The sequence below is a fragment of the Nicotiana tomentosiformis genome, chromosome 2, assembly GCF_000390325.3.
Source record: "Nicotiana tomentosiformis chromosome 2, ASM39032v3, whole genome shotgun sequence".
In the NCBI taxonomy this organism is placed as follows: Eukaryota; Viridiplantae; Streptophyta; class Magnoliopsida; order Solanales; family Solanaceae; genus Nicotiana; species Nicotiana tomentosiformis.
Window position 1 is genome coordinate 110,233,396 of NC_090813.1, and position 22,509 is coordinate 110,255,904.

Sequence of the window (22,509 nt, forward strand, 5' to 3'; positions counted from 1 at the left end):
AATAGTATAGCGCGTTGCTCCCTCTGATAAAAACCTTGTTTCAAATATTTGAGTCTCCGCATTCCAATCTTATATACCATCTTCTCAAAAGTTGAAGTTGGCAAAGATTTAGTGAATAAATATGCCGGATTGTCACTTAAACGGATTTGTTGCACATCAATGTCACCATGTGTGTAGAATAATTTTGGTGAAATGTGCTTCGTTCTATCTCCTTTTATAAATCCTCCCTTTAATTGGGCTATGCATGCAACATTGTCTTCGTATAAAATTGTGGATCTTTTATCACATTCCAAACCATATTTTTCTTGAATAAAATGAATCACTGATCTCAACCACACGCATTCCCTACTTGCTTCATGAATAACTATTATCTCAGCATGATTTGAAGAAGTAGCAACAATGGATTGCTTTGTGGAGCGCCATGATATGACAGTACCTCCACATGTAAACACGTACCCAATTTGAGATCGAGCTTTATGTCGATCAGATAAATAACCTGCATCTGCATAACCAACAAGATCTGCACTACCTTTGTTAGAATAAAATAAACCCATATCAAGTGTTTCCTTTAAATATCGTAATATATGTTTAATCTCGTTCCAATGTCTCTGTGTAGGAGAAAAGCTATATCTTGCTAGTAAATTAACAGAAAATGCTATGTCAGGCCTTGTAGCATTAAAAAGCTACATAAATGCACCAATTACACTAAGATAAGGTATTTCGGGACCAAAGAGTTCCTCATACTCTTCTGAAGGTCAGAACAAATCCTTATTCACTTCAAGTGATCGAACAATCATTGGTGTACTCAATAGGTGCGCTTTGTCTATGTAAAAGCATTTTAAGACCCTTTATGTATAGGCATATTGATGGATAAAGATCTCGTCTTCTAAATGTTTAATTTGCAGACCAAGACAAAGTTTTATCTTTCCAAGATCTTTCATCTCAAATTCTTTCTTAAGATATTCAATTGCCTTTTGGAGCTCTTCTAAAGCTCCAACAAGATTTATGTCATCAACATAAACAGCAAGTATAACAAATTCTAATGTCATTTTCTTTATAAAAATACATGGATAAATAACATCATTTATGTAACCCTCTTTCAGTAAATATTACTAAGGCGATTATACCACATACGCCCAGATTGCTTTAAACCATACACAGATCTTTATAATCTGATTGAATACATTTTCCGAGATTTTGGATTTGCTTCAGGCATTTTAAGTCCTTCACGGATTTTCATATAAATTTCATTATCAAGTGAACCGTACAGATAAGTTGTAACTACATCCATTAGATGTATTTCAAGCTTTTCATGTAGTGCTAAACTTATGAGATATCGAAATGTTATGGCATCCATAACATGTGAATATGTTTCATCAAAATCGACTCCAGGTCGTTGTGAGAATCCTTGTGTGACAAGGCAAGCTTTGTATCTTTCAGTTTCATTTTTATCACTCCTTTTTCGCATAAAAACTCATTTATGACCAACTAGTTTTATATCAGCATGTGTTTGGACTACTGGTCCAAAGACCTCTCTTTTAGCAAGTGCGTTCAATTCTGATTGAATTTTCTCTTGCCATTGTGGCCAATCATATCTTTGTCGACATTCTTCGACAGATCGGGGTTCAAGATCTTCACTATCTTGCATGATGTTGAGTGCAACATTATATGCAAAAATATTATCCACTACTATTTCAGATCGATTTAAATTAATCCCTTCACCAATAGAACTTATTAAACGCTTCTCACTCACTTGAGTCTCGGGTTCATTGATTTCTTCAGGAATCCCAGAACTAATCAGATCTTGGGTCTCTTCAGGAGATCCCTTCATAGTATCGTTATCATTTGCCGATTTTCTTTTTCGAGGATTTCAATCCTTAGAACCCAAAGGCCCACCACGCTTCAGGCGTGCTTTAGGTTCACTAGCTCTCATGCTAGTAGATGGTCCTGCTGGGACATCAATTCAGATAGGCACATTCTCTGCAGGGATATGTGACTTAGTTATCGTATTCAAACCAATAAATGCGTCTGGCATTTGATTTGCTATATTTTGTAAATGGATGATCTTCTGGACCTCCTGGTTACATATAGGGGTACGTGGATCAAAATGAGATAACGATGAAACTTTTCACACAATTTCTCTTTTGATTTCCTTTTTTTTCTCCCCCTAATTGTGGATAATTTGTTTTATCAAACCGACAATTTGCAAATCGAGCAGTAAATAAATCTCCCGTCAATAGTTCAAGATAACGAATAATAGAGGGTGATTCAAACCCAACATATATTCCTAACCTTCTCTGTGGCTCCATCTTACTGCGTTGTGGTGGTGCTACTGGCACATATACAACATATCCAAAAATTCTTAGATGGGTAATATCTGGTTCATGACCAAAAACTAATTGTGACGGAGAATATTTATTATACTGTGTCAGTCTGAGACGGATAAGTAATGCTGCATGTAAGATAGCATGGCCCCAAATCATAGTGGGCAATTTTGTTTCCATAAGTAGTGGTCTTGTTATCAATTGCAGGCGTTTAATAAATGACTATGCAAGGCCATTTTGAGTAAGAACATAAACTACAGGATGTTCAACTTTTATCCCAACTGATAGACAATAATCATCAAAAGCTTGAGATGAGAATTCTCCAGCATTATCAAGGTGAATAGCCTTTATAGGATAATCTGGGAATTGTGCCCTTAATCGAATTATTTGGGCTAATAGCTTTGCAAATGTCAGATTGCGAGATGATAGTAGGCACACATGAGACCATCTTGAAGATGCATCTATTAGGACCATAAAATATATAAACAACCCACTTGGTGGGTGAATAGGTCCGCATATATCCCCATGTATACGTTCTAAAAAGGCAGGTGATTCAATGCCAACCTTCATTGGTGATGGTCTAGTGATCATTTTGCCTTGATAACAAGCATCACAAGAAAATTCATTATTTGTAAGAATCTTCAGGTTCTTTAATGGATGCCTACTCGAATTTTCAGTAATTCGTCTCATCATTATTGATGCAGGATGGCCCAAACGGCCATGCCAAAGCACAAAAATATTTGAATCAGTAAACTTCTGGTTTACGATAGAGTATGCTTCAACTGTACTAATCTATGAATAGTATAAGCCAGACGATAAAGTTGGTAACTTTTCTACAATGCACTTCTCGCCAGAAATATTCTTTGTAATACAAAGATATTCCATATTCATTTTATCTACCGTCTCAACATGATACTCATTTCGGCGGATATCTATAAAACTCAACAAATTTCTCTGGGACTTGGAGGAGAATAATGCATTGTCTATTATAAGTTTTGTTCCCTTAGATAGAAATATAGTGGCTCTTCTGGAGCCTTCAATTAAACTTATATTACCAGAAATTGTTAAAATATTTGCTTTTTTCTTATGCAAAAAGTATTTCTGATCTTTGAATATGGCATGAGTTGTTCCACTATCAATTACACAAATATTTTCATGATTGGTCTTTGATCCAAACATAATTTGAGGATTATCCATATTCTCTGATACTTTCAAAGTATTTGCTCGAGATGGCAGAGTCTCGTACTGATAACGTGTTATAAAATAAAGACCGTAAAGTAAAGACAAGTATAGAGAGAAACTAATATATTATTCAAATTTCAAACTCATGTACATAATGAACTGAATTCTCCTATATTTATAGAAGAAAGGAAACTGTTGTGTAAGCTGCTACTGCAAGCTGCTGTGCAAGCTGCTTGTAAGCTGTTGTGTAAGCTGCTATTTTAAGCTGTTGTGTAAGCTGCTACTGTACCAGATATAGATAATCTTCTAATAAGGGTAATATTTATCAATAACGGAGTACCGAAAGGATAATATAATTGTACCAGATATATATAATCTTCTATCGTGGGTAATATTTATCCATAACGGAGTACCGAAAGAATAAACTTCTTCAATAGGTTATTTTCAATAAAATACTAAATAGATAAACATATTTATGACTGAGTCTCATATAAATAAACTTCTTCAAGAAGTTTCTTTCTAACAAAGTACTAAATAAACATCTATAATATAATATATTTATAACAATAGTTATTAGGGAAAGAATATATTCTCCCCAACACCCCTGCATCCCTCCACCTCCCAAAAAAGAAATAAAAACATATAGAATAGAACAATAGCCACTTGGCACCGACCATATAAATTAGCAAGATATTTCTGTAGGGAGTGAAGGGTCCCCATATGGCCATACATACAGAACACAGAGCAAAAGGGCTTATTCAATTCAATCTATTGCTTTTCTTAAAATGTTGAGTGAGTTGTGCCAGTAAAGTAGTAGTGTTACTGGCGGTGGCGTCGTACAGAAGCTGGGCCCACTTCCTCCTCTAGCCTGCGCCTTCTTCGTTGCCCGGCACTACGGCCCGTTCCGAAATCCGACACCTCAATCAACAACTCTCAGTATCTAATTTTGGATAAAGCCATGTCTAAAGCTCGAGTATACACCGATATCAATGTGCTTCGCCCTAGGGAATATTGGGATTACGAATCCCTTACTGTTCAATGGGGGTAAAAATTTTCCTTACCTAACCCTAATTGCCTCTGATTTTGTTCCTTTTTTATTTGGGTTTATATACTTGATGATTATTGAAATTCTAGGACTATATGCTGTTTGCTCCTTTTTAGATTGTGACGTTTCGTAATAACATCCATTTCCAGCATCCAAGAAAAATCTTGTTTTTTTCCGTCTTTTTGATGTATATAGCAATATATATAATCGCATCCCCTCAAGGCACACCCAAAAAAAGTCTCAGTTTTTTCTTTATGTCTAATCTAAAAGAATATCAGGTGTTCAGTATCTATGTTATTTTGGTAAATTTTTGCTATTTCGAACAGAAAAACCTATTGAAAGCTTTTCATGTTGCACGTTTATTTTGTTAATGCAAATTTCTGCCGAGTCTTGTTGAGCTGAGGGTCTATCGAAACAGCCTCTCTACCTTCCCCAGGGTAGGGGTAAGGTCTGCGCACACACTACCCTCCCCAGACCCCACTTGTGGGATTCCATTGGGTTGTTGTTGTTGTTGTCTTGTTGAGCTGAGGTAAATGTTCTATCTTATATGCCTTGTTGCACTTCGAGTCTTCTATGTATTTTTTTACTTCTCTATTAGCTTTCACATGATACAATTGAAGGAAAAATTCAAATACAGGATTACCAATTTGTTGAGATTAAAGATTAGTCGTGTTTGTACACATTAGGTATGTTTGTGTAAGTCTAGGAACAAGGGTGAGACTTAGAACCCTTAAGTTGTGTTAAAAGATGAATTGTTGAGTATTGGAATGGGAAGGCATCAATTGGAGCGCATAGCTATAAAAATTTCATTAGCTGACCTCAATTAGTTTGGTTTTGTTGTTATTGTACGCTCTGCTACATTTGTCGATCTGAGAGCATTTTGTTTAATGAGAAATGGCTATGACCTTGTCTTGCTTAAGTGAGAGCATATAAATTTTAAATTTTGGCTCTAGACTGCCTTGGCCCTTGGGTCAATGATTAATCATCTTTCACGAGGTTTGGTTTCACATTTCATTTGATTACTCAACTTTAATACACCAGCTAGATTGTATTATCCTCATCAGCGTCTGTCATATTTATTGTTCCAGCGATCAGGATGACTATGAGGTTGTTCGGAAAGTTGGGAGAGGAAAATACAGTGAAGTTTTTGAAGGTATAAATGTTAACAGCAACGAGAAGTGCATAATCAAGATCCTGAAACCTGTTAAGAAGAAAAAGGTATGGCATTTATTTTTGAACTTAGGTAACACGTACTGCATGGACGTGGTTGCCACACATTTTTTTTTTTTTTGGTCTAATATTTTTTTTGTTTTCTGCTTCAAAAGGAAAAAAAATTAGAGTTTTGCTAGAAGAGATCTTATATACTGCAATACTTGTTTTTGCCTGACTTAATCTATAGAGAATCATCAACATTGACCGCCTTAACAGAAAAATCTGTATTCGACTCATTAAAAGGTTTACTTTCAATTATTCTTATATAATAAAAGGTCTACTCTCAATTATTTGTTCATCTGTGGATAGGGTGTCTACAGAGAAATAAGTCACGTCTCTTTTCTGAAACTCTGGAAGAAATGGTCAGTTCTGTTCATACAAAATAGAGAATGTCTAAATTTGGTTACTTTCTGACATATATAGTGTCTTGAAAAGTTAGCCAGTCTCAACACTATTTACTGCATCAAATAGGTTATCTCTTGATTGTGTTTCTATGTCAGTTTGGTAGTACTATGTGGGCGTTTGGACATAAGAATTGTAAAATTCCAAAAAAAAAGTGATTTTTTTTTAAAGTGAAAATGATATTTGAAAATTAGAGTTGTGTTTGGACATGAATATAATTTGGGTTGTTTTTGAAGTTTTGTGAGTAATATGAGTGAAAATTTTGAAAAACAACTTTTTGGAGTTTTTCAAAATTTTGAAAAATTCCAAAATGCATCTTCAAGTGAAAATTGGAAATTTTATGAACAAACGCCGATTTCGAAAAAAAGTGAAAATGTTTTGAAAAAAAAGGAATAATTTCTTATGTCCAAACGGGCTCTAAATATCCTCTGTTCATTTTGACTCCTCACCTTTCTCTTAAGTTTTCAATTAATAGTGTAGTCTGGAATTGCTTGCTTGGAGAAAAATAAAAATGAATGTGCATGCTTTTAAATTGACATTAGTGGTGTTTGTGTATAGATCAAAAGAGAGATAAAGATATTGCAAAATCTCTGTGGTGGACCAAACATTGTCAAACTCCTTGATATTGTCAGAGATCAGCATTCAAAAACTCCAAGCTTGATTTTTGAGTACGTGAACAGCACTGATTTCAAAGTTTTGTACCCAACGCTAACGGATTATGATATACGGTACTACATATATGAGCTTCTCAAGGTAAGAGATAAATCCAGTGGATGGCAGTCACAGTGACTTTACAAGTACATATGTTCTGAGTTGTCTTGTCTTTCTTTTCTATACTGTCTTTCTTCTCTCAGAACTTAAAATAGAGTTGTATGTATGTCTTAACTTTTTATCCGTCCAAAAGTTCATCTGCCCCAATACTCCCCTACTGCAGCTTCTTTTTCAAGGTTTTTACGAGCATGAGGATATCAGGAGTCCCCCAATTTTCTCACTCTTTCTGAATTCGGAAACACTTGCCAGATATTGAGTGGATGCATCCTCATATATTTTTGATCAAATCTAAGTTCAAATTCAATTCATAACTCCTAAACTCCTAGGCTTATCTCAAGTGGAAATTTTGGAATCCAAAGTATTGGTGCCATTAAAGTGCCCTAATTTGGATTCAACCGACACCTATATTCAGATAATTGGAAGTCTGTCGAAAGAGTCTCGTAATCTTGGGTCAGTGGAAATGACTAAGATTGAAAACTTGTTTTAGTGCACCTTATCCTGCATGCCAATGTAGACAAATTTCAAATACAGCTATTTAATTGACTGTTTGGGACCTATTCTTTATGTACATTGCTAGACATACTTACCAATTTATGGAGGTGGTGGGGAACTAAACTTCTTATCAACCTGCAGGCGCTAGATTATTGTCATTCACAGGGAATAATGCATAGAGATGTCAAGCCCCATAATGTTATGATAGACCATGAACTGCGGAAGCTTCGCTTGATAGATTGGGGTCTTGCTGAATTTTACCATCCAGGGAAAGAGTATAATGTCCGTGTTGCTTCAAGGTAAGAGATAATCTGCTGACAGTATGTGTGGACCTGATATAGTTGCTTTGCCAGCAACAGTTTCCTATATATAGCTTCTCTATCTGCAGATCCATTCTGTACTTTTGAATTGTTCTCAGGACAAGTCATGAGTTTTTAGTCAGAAAGCAAGTGATTTTACCATATCCCTTTTAAAGTTAGAAGAAATGGTATTTCAGGTCCACACTGAGTCAAAGTGTTGTATACCTGACTTTTACTCTTGGACTTGATATTATTTTCTAGTTCCTTGTCAAAAACTATCTGAAAACTCTTTTAAAGGAACCTCTGTCACTTAGGTTATACTAGCAGAATTAGACTGCATCCGTTTTTGTTGAGGCAAGAAGGAGCTTTTGTACTGTACCCATTTTGGCCTGTCTCTATCAGCCTTTACAAAGGAACGAAAGCTGCTCCTGCAACATACACAATAAAATAATACGAAAATAATGACGGGGGTGGTAGGAGAACGTTAGGAATCGTTTCAGGTCACACTAACTCAGCATATGTGGCAAATTGGTTTCATGCTGTAAGTCGAGTATTTGCACTTGAAGTCTCTTGACTCTTGTTTGTAAACTTGCATGGAAGTTGGAAAATTTGGATTTGTGGTTGTTGGTGTGCTTGTGTCCTTGTTTGGTCTATGATTTCAAGGCTATTGCAACAAGTCTGAAGTCTTCTTTTTCTTTCGTTTCAGATACTTCAAGGGCCCTGAACTTCTAGTTGACTTGCAAGACTATGACTATTCTTTGGACATGTGGAGCCTTGGCTGCATGTTTGCAGGAATGGTGAGAGATTTTATGATTCATAATATAAGCTATCAGTTGGTTTATAATTTTAGGCTATCAGTTGTGGGGCCTGGGAAGCTGTAAACATCTGAAAGGAGTTGTTAGAAGATTGTATTTGCTTGTTTGAATCATTTTTCTTTTTCCTCCTTTTTCTTTTGTGGCTAACTTATGCCTATTATCCTCTTTTTACAGATCTTTCGCAAGGAACCTTTCTTTTATGGTCATGATAATCAGGATCAGCTCGTCAAAATTGCAAAGGTAATGCCTAGTGACTGACCAATGTGTTTATATGCCTTGATTTTGTTCCTCGAATGAGAGAGGGGAGGTTGATCAAGTGAAAAAAACCAATACAATAGTTACTTGTAACTAGACAAAAATGTTATATAAAACTATAAAAGTAATTTTAGCTGGTTGACATGGGGTTGATGGATTATTATTGTTATAGGTACTTGGGACAGATGAGTTGAACGCATATTTGCACAAGTATCAATTAGAGCTTGATCCTCAGCTAGAGGCTATGGTTGGGAGGTATGCTTCTTGCTTTCCTTCACCTATTGTTAGCACTCTTATCAATGAAATAAAACTAGGCTAAAGTAATTACTAAACAACTAAGAGCTGTGACAACATAGGGTTGCTAAGTTCATCTCAATAGCTAGCTTTATCAAAATTGTGGCCCCTCTGATTTATAGTCAAAACTAGTGAACAAAACCGCGCATAGCGCGGTCATAGGGTTGCTAAGTTCATCTCAATAGCTAGCTTTATCAAAATTGTGGCCCCTCTGATTTATAGTCAAAACTAGTGAACAAAACCGCGCATAGCGCGGTCATAAAAGATAAGACAAATCAAGTAATAAAAAGAATAAACTTAGCGCAAGCAGATTATTTTATTGAGTACGTGTTTTTGCATTTCTTTTTCTTACTGGAGCTTTCTACTCTGAAATTTTTAATAGAAGTTACAATTTTTTTTTTTTTTTTGGTAAATAATTTTTTTTTATAACCATTTGCGATATGTACAAGCAGAACTAAAATATTGCAGTTTGACATCTCCAAACCGCAGCAAAGCAACTAACCAACTATGACATCAAGTACTACTAACCACCTGAAACTACCAAGCTCCCTCTACAAAGGATAAAAATTGAGCTTTGTAAGTGTTACTTTTAGTCAACTCCTCATGGATCCTCTATAAAAAATCTCCTGAATAATCCTCCTCACAATAGTTTTCGGATCTGTTTGCTTAGCTTGAAATACTCTATGATTCCTCTCTATCCACAAGTGATACACACCTGCCGCCAGTGTCATTCGATAAATTTCTGCAGTTGCGCTTCTTCCTCTAGCATAGTCTTCTGCCCATTTAAGCTCCTCTAGCCAAGGCATGGCTGCTCTGTGAATCCCCTGCCATTGTAATAGTTTACACCACACTTGAGTTGACATATCACATTGGAAGAATAGGTGATTAATGCTCTCATTCTGAGTTAAACACAATGGGCACTCTTGGTCACTTATGACACCCCACTTGATCAATCTATCCTTTGTAGCTAGTTTCCCATGAGCTGCAAGCCTAAGTATAAAGATCCACTTTTCAGAACCAAGATTATTGCAGACAATCTTCCTTCATTGCACTTTAGGGAAGTCTCCTCTCATAAGCATATACATCTTCTTTACAGAGAACTCTGTCATGTTCCTTAGACCGGCCTCCATTATCCCAGCTTTTTAGACATAGCTTCTGATCTTCAAGATCTTCTGTACCACCCATGATGCTTGTGTGGGCATAATCTCCCATATTTGCTGCTCCTTTATATCTAATATGAGTGTACCCATTTTACCCACATCTTGTCCTTTTTGCAACAAAGATTCCACAGTAGCTTGCTAACAGATGCCCTATTCCATAGGGTAATATCCAATATATTTAAACCACCAGCAACTTTAGGGTAGCATATCTTCTCCCAAGCAAGCAATGCCTTCTTAGTCAACTCTACGCCTCCGGTCCATAGAAATTTTCTAAATGTAGCTTCAATGAGTTTTATTACTTTTTTCGGCAATACAAACACTTGTGACCAAAAAACTTGAATGGAGAAAAGAACATTCTTAATCAATTATACCCTGCCTGCATAGGACAAGAATTTTGATGTCTAGCTTGTGATCCTTCCCAGCATTCTTTCAAGTAGTGGTTGACACTGGATGACCGATAATCTTTTCGTACTAAGTGGCACTCCCAAATATCTGAATGGCATATCACCTTTGGAAAACCCGAGCAGATCTAGGATAGCCTGTTGTGTGACCATATCTACTCCCCCAAAGTATACAGAACTTTTGTCCTTATTAGCAACAAGGCCAGAGGCTTTAGAAAACTCCTGAAAGCACTCAAAAAGCAGCTGGACAGAAACTACATCTCCTCTACAGAACATGAGTAGATCGTCAGCAAATCCCAATTGAAATAGTTGCAGCTTTGAGCATCTAGGATGATAGTTAAAATTTGGAACATCATGCAGTCTCTTTAGAAGCCTAGAAAAATATTCCATGGCTAAGACAAAGAGGAAGGGTGACATGAGATCACCCTGTCTCAGTCCTCTTTTAGCAGCAAATGGTTCTGTAGGCCATCCATTAATACAAGTGGAGTAGGATACAGTCCTTAGGCACTTCATCACCCATTGTATAAACTGTACAAGGAAGTTCAAATTTACCAAAACTTGCTCAATAAAATCCCATTCCAAGGAGTCGTATGCTTTCTGCATATCAACCTTGACCATGCACCTTGGAGATATACCCCTCCCATAACCTTTAACCAACTCATGGCTGAGGATAATATTATCACTAATTACTCTCCCAGGCACAAAAGCTGATTGGCTATTGTCTATAAGGATATCCATTATACTTTGAAGCCTACTAGTTAAGATCTTAGATATCACTTTGTAAAGTACTGTGCAACAGGAAATAGGTCTAAACTCCTTAACAGCTGGGGTTTTTTTCACTTTAGGGATAAGGGTCACTAATGTGCAGTTAATAGGTTTATACATAAAAGTAGTATTAAAGAAATACAATACAACAGTGGTAAAGAAGTACATAGAAGTTACATTGTTGCTATGTACCTAAACTAATTCTTCTTTGGAAAGATTATTAGAGCCTCTGAAAATCAAGATAGCACATTAAATTTATCATTAATGAGGTGGGAGGTACATCCAAGAAAATAAAAGTGATATCTTAGAGAGCGAGAATAAAAGTACAAGTGATAACTATCTACATCCCAAATGTTGTTGCATGTCCACAATATTTGTGAGTTTATTGGACGCGTATTTGGCATGACAAATTGAAGTGGAACCAGACCTTATTTCATAATTACAGCTTCCTAAAATTATCAAAAGGTAGTAGTTATGTAAAGGGTATTTTTAAGTACTAAAATTGCATACAAATAGTTACGGAGTTATAACGAATGGCCGCAATAAATTTAGGGCTATTCATTTTTAGCCCATGTGCCGAAAATTATTACAAGTGCTGTTCAAAATCACAAGTATATACACTGATTATGTATATATATACACACACAAAATATAAAACATATGCAATAAAATACAAAGAAATGAGGGAGTTTGTACATTTATTTCTTTTTCTTAACGCAAATAAGTGTTTTACAATATATTTTTACGTACAAAACCAGCCGAGTACAGCTAATAAAAAAGAATTATAATATAGACTTATCAAAAGAAAAGAACTACAACTTGAAGGCCATCTTACAGGACAAATTGCAGTGATCCCTTGAGTTAATTTCCTTTACCAACCTCTTTACTACATATGTAAATTCTCTATTAAGTAAAAAAAAAAAAAAGCTACTGAAAGTGAAATTGTCGGGTTCAACTATACCAAAATATAGAAAAGAAGAACAAACATAAGAATTATTGAACTACATTCTCATTAATTATCCAATTCAATTGGATTACGAAAAGAATCCAAATAATTAGAAGTATGAAAATAAATAAATTATTTAGAGAATAAACGGTTAGGATTTAGGAATATAAAAAGAACCAACCCGTGTTATAAAACAACTACATAATATATTGTATATCAACATAAATTGTACTAATAAATACTAAACAATTATAGGAGCAGTGTAAAATAAAGAAACAATAATTCATAGGATCATGTAAAGAATATGCAGAGCTAGAATCACATTTCTGGGGCCTGATCAAACAACCAAAGAGACTGGCAAATAGAAACTTTAGTAAGATATATCCAAGATCACAAATAAAATAATAATCAAAAACGAAAAAGAAAAAAATACATTTTAATGGATATCAAATTACCCTCTAATGGTCAAATTACCCTCTCATAGTCTATAGTAAAGCAAGCTTAATATGTTGGAACTCATATGGGAATCAACCTCAGATATTAATCTCATAAAAAGTATTTCATTCGAAAAATAACATGTGAGCCTTATATAAAGTAGAAGACGAACCTCAGCATGCATCGGTGATGCCAACCGTGGGCACTGCATTCTTTCAGTCACACGTGTAGCTCATTCATGCATGTGAAGAAGCTACTTACTCCAATTAACCCTCTCCTCATAAAATGTGCAAGTAAGAATTCGAATGACAATACAATGGAGTGAATAATTACCAATCTAATACAAAGTGATTTATCAAGCTTCTAAATTATCAGTTGAAAAGCACCTGTAAAGAGCTGAAAAAGGAGGGGGCCAGATTGGTCCCTAGATTGGCAGATGCATTGGCTGTTGAAGAAGCCCACAATATTCTTATAGCCCTATTATTTAGATATTCATTGCATAAATTGATCACTGAAGTAATGATAGTCTTTTGGGCTTTCTAAATGGAAAAGAGAAGGAAGAGTAACGGAGGAGATGTAATTAGAGAATGTAATTAAGAAGTGATTTTTGGATACTTTAATGTAGCACATAAATAGAAAAAATATCAAAAATTTGAGAATAAAGATAAATGTGATTCTTGGCCAAAGAGATATGCCACATCACTTTTTCTATTGCCAACTTTATATATATATATATATATATATATATATATATATAGATTCTTAGCTATTGAAGATGAATATGATCCTCTTTTTCCCGTGCAGACACAGTAGGAAACCATGGTCCAAATTTATTAATGCAGACAATCAGCATCTAGTGTCACCAGAGGTATTGCTTCTCCTCTCTCTATATATATATACACACACACACAGACTCCGTCCCAATTTTGTGACACTATCCTTTTTTGTCATTCCCAAAAACATTGTCACCCTTCTATATTTCGTAACAATTTAACTTTAAACTTCCTATTTTATCATTAATGAAATGATTTATAGCCACACAATTCTCTATGGCTTGTTTTAGACCACAAGTTTTGAAAGTCTTTCGTTTTTCTTTAACTCTGCCCAGCTAAACACCGTCACATAAAATGAGTATTATATATATATATAGCTATGGTAAGTTTGTCTGAATAAGATGAAACCGACAGGGATGACAGCTACGCCTAAGCAGCTGTATGAGTCTTCACTGTCCATTTGACAAATGATTTTGATCTTTAATTGCAGGCTATAGATTTTCTTGACAAGCTTCTTCGTTATGATCATCAGTCTAGACTAACAGCAAAAGAAGCAATGGTAATCCTTTTTAGCCACTCTTTTGGAGTTTTAAATTCTGGGCTTCATCTTTATTTTTCCTCGGTTTCTGTCTTCTATGACCTTTTCCAGTACAAGACCCCAATAATAACTTCTTCTTATTCTCCAATTATAACTTATTAAAGAAATGCTTTTGGGAACAATTTCTTAAACCTGTAAAAGGAACGATTTTCTGGACATTTTAAAACATACGTTACTGATACCTAAGTGTTAGGAGTATAAATGAGATCCAAGAAACAGATTAGTGAGGGTAGCAAGGTGGTGATTATGAAGTGCGTGTCGCTCTTTCTTTCTGTTCTTGGCTATGTTTTTTCCTTTTTTGTGACGGTAGCAAGGTGGTAATGCAAGATCTTTAATATTCAACTTTCCATAAGCATCAGGTTACGTAACCTACTAACTTTTTTCTCTGCGCTCTTTTTAGGCCCATCCATATTTCTTGCAAGTGAGGGCTGCAGAAACTAGCAGGATGAGGACACAGTAGCTTTCTTGTCTTGCTTGCTGTCAATGGGAAGAAAGAAAACTATGGCGTGATGTACCATTTGTATCCTTGTTAAAGTAACATTTGTGGAAACTCGTAGTTGAACTCGAGTATTAACACCTACCGAATTTGGGGAAATACAGAATTTTATTTTCAGAATTTCCCTTTCCGCGTAGGGGTATTCATTGGTTGGTTTAATACAGTCGGTTTTAAGATGTTATACCAATACTATATTGCGTTTTTTCACCTGGTTTCGTTTTATGCGATTTGGTGACTTTGGTTCTATAAATATTAGACACAATTACCAAATTTGAAACAAATATGTTTGCAGTCATTCAACAAATTAAATTTTGGTAACAAATTCACCTATCATGTTTAATATTTAGGAAGTCGCACAATAACTATTAGCCATATTAAATCTTTTTTGCAGGACCAACAAATACCCATTACTAACAGATACCCATGAATTAAATTAAAAGAATCAGCGTTGAAGTTTGGTATTTAATTAAATTAGGGTCACTGAGGAAATCTTTTGTTACTTCTATCTCTAGTCTAAAAGTACAATTATTAATATTCGAAATTAATTGATATTCTAAATTTTACTACATTACACTCCGGGTATCTTATTAGAAATCATTAGTGATCAAACATTAAAAGATTAAAGTTGATATTAGAACATTATTCATTCCATGAATTATATTTCATGTAAAAAGGGCCAAAACTGTCCTTAGACTATTCGATTTGGTACAAATATGCTCTCCGTCCACCTATTGAAGCAAAAATGCCCCCACCATTATCTTTCTGGTTTACTTATGCCCCTACGACTAATGTTCAATGCCAAATAAAGAAAAAATTTACTTAAATTACACGTGACAACTTTTTATTGGTCTAATTTTAAACCATGACCCCAATTAAACAAACCTACCCTTAATCCATTTTTTTACCCAGCCCAAAAATCCGACCCGCCTTAAAAAATGGCCAAACTCTTGATTGTCAAAAAAATTAACTTCTCCATCTTTCCAATTCTACCACCATCATAGTTGCCACCACATTTTTAGTCTAGGGACAGTTTTGGTCATTTTTCATAGTTTTATCATCTTCTTCATTTTACATTTACCATTGGTGCTGTCTTTTTTCGAAAATGTTCGTCATAAGACCCTAATTTTCGCATTCAAATATCACTTACATAGGTAAATCTTTTTTTCTTTCTCGTCACATAAGATAATCAAAGAACACATTATGAATTTATGAGCTTTAAATTCCGGAATCCAGTTTTTTCTTTACAATTTTTGTAAATTTTGCAAACTCTTAATAAGTTGTTAGACCTCAATGGTAATTTATTGTAAAAAATAAAAATTTTATGGCCTATGTACTCCTCCTTGAACAAAATCCTAATTTTACAACAAAGAAAGGACATCAAATCGAAATAAAATAAATTTTTTCTAATCGGACCTTTCGATTAACATAATATTCTCGTTGTTATTGTTCGAAAATGGAGGGATGGAGCAAACATGAGAATCATGGTTGTAGTGGCTACGTGGTTGTTACGAAGGAAAGGGGTAGTGGCAACTACGGCGATGATAGAGTTAAAAAGATGGAGAAGTTAATATGTTTAACAATCAAGAATTTAGCTATATTTTTAGGTGGGTCGGATTTTGAGGTTGGTAAAAAAATGGGTTAAGGGTAAGTTTATTTAATTGGGGTCATAGTTTAAAATTGGACCAATAAAAATTTGCCACATGTAATTTAAATAATTTTTTTTTTATTTGGCATTGACCGTTAGTCGTAGGGATATAAGTGAGCCAGCAAAATAATTGTAGGGGCATTTTTTACTCAATAGGTGAACATAGGATATATTTGTACCAAATCGAATAGTTTGAGGGTAGCTTTGATCTTTTTCCGTATTATTAATTAAGGAGTAGAGTGCGGAGCTCAAAATTTGCCCATGAGTTGTTTACGTGCGGGTTATAGTCAATTATTTCCCTACTACTAATACCTAGCATAAGAAATCATCTTAGTCAACTATATCCCAATTATTTACACAAATCAGAATTAAAACCATCCACTAACACAACTTGCCAGTCTCACAAACAAGTTCACAGATACACACAATTCACATCTTGCTTGGGTCGACACTTTTGCGGCTAGTGACAGGAGATAATACCAACATTTTCTATAAGAATGTTTGACGTCTAAGGTTATTTTTTGAGATGAGGGAAACAGGTATAGAGGTCAGATTTTGGATGTTTGGCCTCGGCATGTTCCTTGCACTTCACCTCTGACGTTGTGCACATAAATGTCTGCATACATACCTTGCACTGCCATCAATCATAACAGCATAAACAAGTTAGTCAAGGATCAAAGGAATTATTAAACAACATCAATCAAACCAAATCCAAATACACTAAAGAATTTTTCAGAGGCTGAAAAGAACAACCACATATAGTGAACGAGGTGAGTCACTCTATAAATTGTATGAATCATTCCAGAAACTGATGAGCATAGACTCTGAAGGATTGTAGTTACAACTCAACCGGAAAACTCTACCTAAGCTATCTCATGTTGAAGGAATCATAATGATATTACAACACCAAATCCTCCTAAGAACATTTTCTGGCAAAAATGTAGAAATGCCAATGTTATGGAACATAGCCTTAAAGATGGAAAAAGAAAAGGGAAAGACAAAAGACACCCAAATAAGACATCAAAAGGTGGGAAGCCACTATCACTTTATGAGCAAATAAAATAGAAGCAAATTCTCTAATTGCGTCCTCGAATTTTTAGTACAAGACAGGAGCGTGAACCACGTAGCAAGTAAAAACTGTGGACTAAACAGTACACATGCTCAATGAGCCAAATTTCAACATTTAACGGAGATTACACAGTTTAACACATTGTTGAGTGTTGTCGTTGTTGGATTGTCAATAAGATGTTTATGAAATAAAGAGAAGTATTTTTAACAAATACAACGGAAATTTAAGTTCAAAACCATGACACTACTAACCCAAACAAATAATGAAAGAAACAAAAGAATTATAGGTGGCATCCAAGTGCTGATCTGGTTCTTGCCTTCATCATTCTATCCTTTTAATGGCCTACGTGATCGAGATAATTTCAATATCAAAGGATCCGTGCTTTCTATTTTTCATCTACTTCTTACCTAGAAAGACAGGGCTTAGTATGTTGGTCATTAAGTGAAAAGGCATTACCTACCAATTTTATCACCGAATTGAAGGAATAAGCCCGTTTGATGTTCAAATAAGCAACATAAACCCGCGTTTCAAATTAACCTTTATCAAGTCTAGTCAATAATTAACTATGCGTCAATCCAAATTAGTTGGTGCGCGCTATATGAAAAATCCTACCTGTCCTGATCTATCAAGGTCTATTCATTGTGGTCAGACTATTATTTCCCTGATTTTCATCCTACCATAATCCTCCGAGCTTGAGACCATTTATGCATCACATAGGTGGAATTTACGAAAATTGTGGAAACAAAAAGGTCTTACCTGGATGTTCATGGCCTGCTTGTTCTTTTCAAGTTGGCTTCCTGCGTAGATCCAACGATTTCGAGAGTTAATAAAAAGCCAAAGCTTTAAGAATTTACGCAAAATCACAGCTCAGCATAAAAACAATAAGGGCTCTCTCAGCTACATTGAATTCCAACAACGGGATCGAATCGGATTAAACCAAAGCTAATATCAGGCTAATTGACCGACGGATCAGATGATTTAAGAAGAACAGTATGTGGATGAAAGATAAAACTATGAAATTGGTGTCAGAAACAAAAGGATAGAAAGAAAGAATACCTTTTTGGGCTTTCATCTTCTCGAGGTTCCTCTCGCGAGCCATCTTCGCTTTCTGACCGTTGCCTCCACCCATGGACGTGAATTGGACCCCTAAACTAAGGCTCTTATTTTTCAGGCGATAAACAGTGGCGGGGAAAAGGCAGCTCCAACCTCCAGTTGATACAAGGGTCAATATATAGTATCACGACTCACCAGGACAGTTTTGAGCTTCTGGAAGGTTCCTCCGGATCTCTTGCAATGAACTTAATTAACCTTTTAAATAGAAATACAGTAACAGTTACTATTATTGTCGTAGTATGGTGTAATTTCTGAATACTTAAAACATCAAATTAATCTATCCCTTACTAAAAACTTATATGTACTTAATTAACAAAATATTTATTACTTCCTCGGTTCAAGTTTATTTCTACACTTTTACTTGTCAATTTTGAAAAATCAATGAATAATTCTTATTTTATACGTATTTTACCTTTATTATTTTCAAATATTTATCTATACTATATTAAAAGTACGAAAGTCCTTATCGAAATGTTGTTCGCTTTTTTATCCTTTAAAAATAAATATTATATTGAACAAAATTATAATTTAAATCTAAGACAATAAAATCAACTACATCTTTCCTTATTGAACTAAGTAAGAGATCCTAATATTTTAGTTAAAATTAACTAAAACCTTACCAAAAAATATTTATAAAGTATAAAAACCTGCACAACGTGGACATAAAGCCCCCCCCCCCCCCCCCGTAACTCTCAATCTTTAGCTATAACTACAAATCTATCCTATTTGTAAACAAATTAAATTGTACAATTAATGTTATTCTTATCTTTTAACAATATATTATAGCAAATGAAAAGTTGAGAAAAAAGGAACAACAAAAAAGCTGAGAGCCCCGAATTGTGATTTTGTTCGATGGTATATTTTTCTGTAGAATCTTTGTAGTATCATTTTAAAGTATGTCGGTGATATTTTTATTGACCAGAGGCCTGCAATTCACCGAAAACTTATGTACTTTATACCTAGTCAGTTAAATAAGATAAATATCTTTTAGAAACTTAAATTATTTTTCTTAATTTTTATTTTGTAACTCAAAATATATTTTTAATAATATTTAAGTGAAATTCAAAATTTTGCGTTCTTTAATTCTAAGTACAAATGTATTCTTAATGAATTGTCATTAATTATTTTTTATTTTAAAATATGTATTCTAAATGAGTTGTCCTTTATTATTATTATTATTCTTTCTTTTTGAGTTTATTCCGACGAAGGACAATCCCTATATTCTTCATATATTATGTTATTTGTCGCAAAATATTAATTCAACATTAGTCGGTCTTTAGAATTATACATTTTTATTATTAATATCTAGGAAGTCCAGAGCCAATCTTTTCATTCTCAAATTCTAGAAGACCAAAAGATTCAATTTTCAATTTATGATATCATGAAAAACATATTTTCGTATTTTGTTTTAGTATTAGTCACATAAATAACAATAATTTCATATAATATTTCCACATAAGTTCTCATAGATCACAATAATATATTTGAAAACTTCAATTGGACATGATTTCTTCATCTATTGAGCTAGCTAAATATAAAAATATCTATTATTTTCAAAAAATTCTTTAACTTTTATTTTATAATTTTATATAACTATCTAATAATATTTACATAATTTTAAAAATTATTTATACTCATTAATATGGGTACACGCGCAAAACGCGTACCCTAAGACTAGTAATAGTAATACTTATGGATGATATAGTAAAATTACTATAGTATTATTTATTTTCTATGTGATGGGTAATTCTCGAATCCCACCTATATGAGCTTGTGAAGCATAAATTGTATGAAAGCACGGTAGACCTCAATAGAGCAGGACAGGTAGGATTTTTCATATAGCACAGGCCAACAAACTTAGGAGTAAGGCATAATTAATTTTTGTGGAACTTTCGTAAAGCCTAATTATTATAAGTAATTATACTTTATTTAATTATCGTTTGTAGTTAATGTATCAATTTCGCTGTATACAGATGATCACTGTATCAATCGTTGCTAGGTTGTATCAACGAATACAGTTTTGATGAAAAAGATGTATCAACGGTATTCCGTCGCGCATAGTGATTGCATCAATGAATACAATTTGATGGAAAAGTTGTATTAACTGTATTTGTTCGCACATAATGGATGTATCAATGAATACATTTTTTATGGAAAAGTCATATCAATTGTATTCGCTCTCATGCAATGAAATAATATAGATAAGATACGAAGAAGAAGAAAAACACAGACTCAAATCTGTGAAGCTGTAAAAATTACAACCGTCAATCTCGAATTGCAACGAAATAGCAACATAAATCCTTGGTGAGTGAAACTTTTCTTGAATCAATTCAATCTCGAATTCCACCACTCATAAAGACTTGAAGCTTCAAAGTTGAAACTTGGGTTTGGAAAATTAAAATAATTTCAGACTAGGTGGTTCTAAAAGTTTGAGAACATCTTGGGGAACTTATATCTCATATTTAGAATGATTTGGGGCATATTTGACGTGGGTTTGGATAGAATTTTAAAATGAAATTCGAGTGTCTGCAAAGTGTATGCCTTTATTTTGTTCTTAACAGGTATTTTATATGAAATCCAAAGTGTGGCAATGTATTATAATTATTTTGAAATATATTTATTTAGGACAAATCTATATCTATCAATATTATTATAAAAGCACGAATAATTTATACTAAATATTGAACGACTAAAATATCCCTAAAATATTGATCGATTTTTATGCCCTTAAATATTTGTATAATTTAAGGATCTAATGGTAAATTATCTAATGATGAAATTCTTTTTCGATTTAAACTATACATATGCCCGATCCTACAATGTTGATCTTACTTAAATTAGAAAAGTACGTGCATAATTTTCTTTCAAAGAATTGTTGTTCCTAATTACAATTCTTTTATAACAAGGAATATACTAGAAGAAAAGGCAGTACTAAAAGAAGATTTAGTACTATTGTTCTAAACACATCAATAGCATTTTAAACAAAGTTGAAAATTCTTACTATCCTTTAAAGTCTTAATTTGTATTTAGTTCATATAAAGCTAAAACTAAGTTAAGTTAGTATCTTTTACCTAAATATTAGGAGTTACTACATATTTCAAATAAATTGAGTTAATTTTTAAAATATTAAATAATAAGAAAACAATTAAATAGTAATTTTTTAAAATATAAAATCTAATTTTAAAGGATTAAAAAAATAGGGACAATTTTATATGAATATATTTCTTTTACATGATAATAAAGTGGTTCTAATAATACAGATGAGATTGTGCTCTTTAATTTATTTATTTTTACTTCAGTATGAGTAATTGATTGCTTTACAAATTTCTCAAAGAAAATCGATTGATGTTAAATTAGGTTTCCTAGAACAAGTTCGTCAAAGTCTCCTATATATCGAAGTTTAACAAATATTTTCTTTTGATTGATTTATTTTCATTAGATGCTCAATTGTCTCCAATTAAAGATTTCCATCGATTTATATTCAAATAAAAAGCAAAATACTTTAGAATAATATTATTAATGTATTATGTGTTATGATTGGTTAAAAATAATCTAAAGTAAGTGGAACACAATGATTGGACCGACTCTGTAACATAAGCAAAAATACATTACGATGTTCATATAAAATGTGAAAATCAACTTGAACTTTCCAAACAAACAGGATGATTGCATAATATAAGGTATTAGCTAGCTAAAGATATATATAAAAAATATATACTATATATATAATACACATATATACAAAAAAAATATATTTATCTGCTATTATTTTTGGGAGCGGTTATATATATATATATATATATATAAAATTTAATTAATCATGGACTTGATTTATCAAAACACGTGTATAATTAATATTTTATTGCTTTGAATATGATAAAGTAGTATAATTTTACTTGGGTTATATCCGACATAATTTTAATTTGACATAACTTTATAAATAATTGAGACAACCCGCACAAATATGTCAAAGTACAATAGTTAAAAGTAATACTTTTTAGAGGTGATTCAAAGATG

The 22,509-nt window shown here is 33.6% G+C and overlaps 2 protein-coding genes across 2 annotated transcripts; one reads left to right on the forward strand and one right to left on the reverse strand.

Moving 5' to 3' along the window:
• Positions 1-4,171: 4,171 nt before the first annotated feature.
• On the forward strand, positions 4,172-14,872 carry LOC104118531 (casein kinase II subunit alpha-2). The gene is made up of 10 exons (XM_009629795.4): positions 4,172-4,550; positions 5,640-5,769; positions 6,724-6,918; positions 7,570-7,727; positions 8,434-8,524; positions 8,717-8,782; positions 8,970-9,052; positions 13,603-13,666; positions 14,062-14,130; positions 14,570-14,872. Exons 1-10 carry the CDS (start codon positions 4,465-4,467, stop codon positions 14,627-14,629), a joined length of 1,002 nt encoding a protein of 333 aa, XP_009628090.1. The 5' UTR covers positions 4,172-4,464; the 3' UTR covers positions 14,630-14,872.
• A 1,803-nt stretch (positions 14,873-16,675) lies between these two features.
• LOC104118532 (uncharacterized protein At2g23090-like) lies at positions 16,676-18,656 on the reverse strand. Its single transcript, XM_009629796.4, has 3 exons — positions 18,436-18,656; positions 18,136-18,176; positions 16,676-16,944 (listed from the first exon to the last, which is right to left on the reverse strand). Exons 1-3 carry the CDS (start codon positions 18,506-18,508, stop codon positions 16,825-16,827), a joined length of 234 nt encoding a protein of 77 aa, XP_009628091.1. The 5' UTR covers positions 18,509-18,656; the 3' UTR covers positions 16,676-16,824.
• Positions 18,657-22,509: the final 3,853 nt, after the last annotated feature.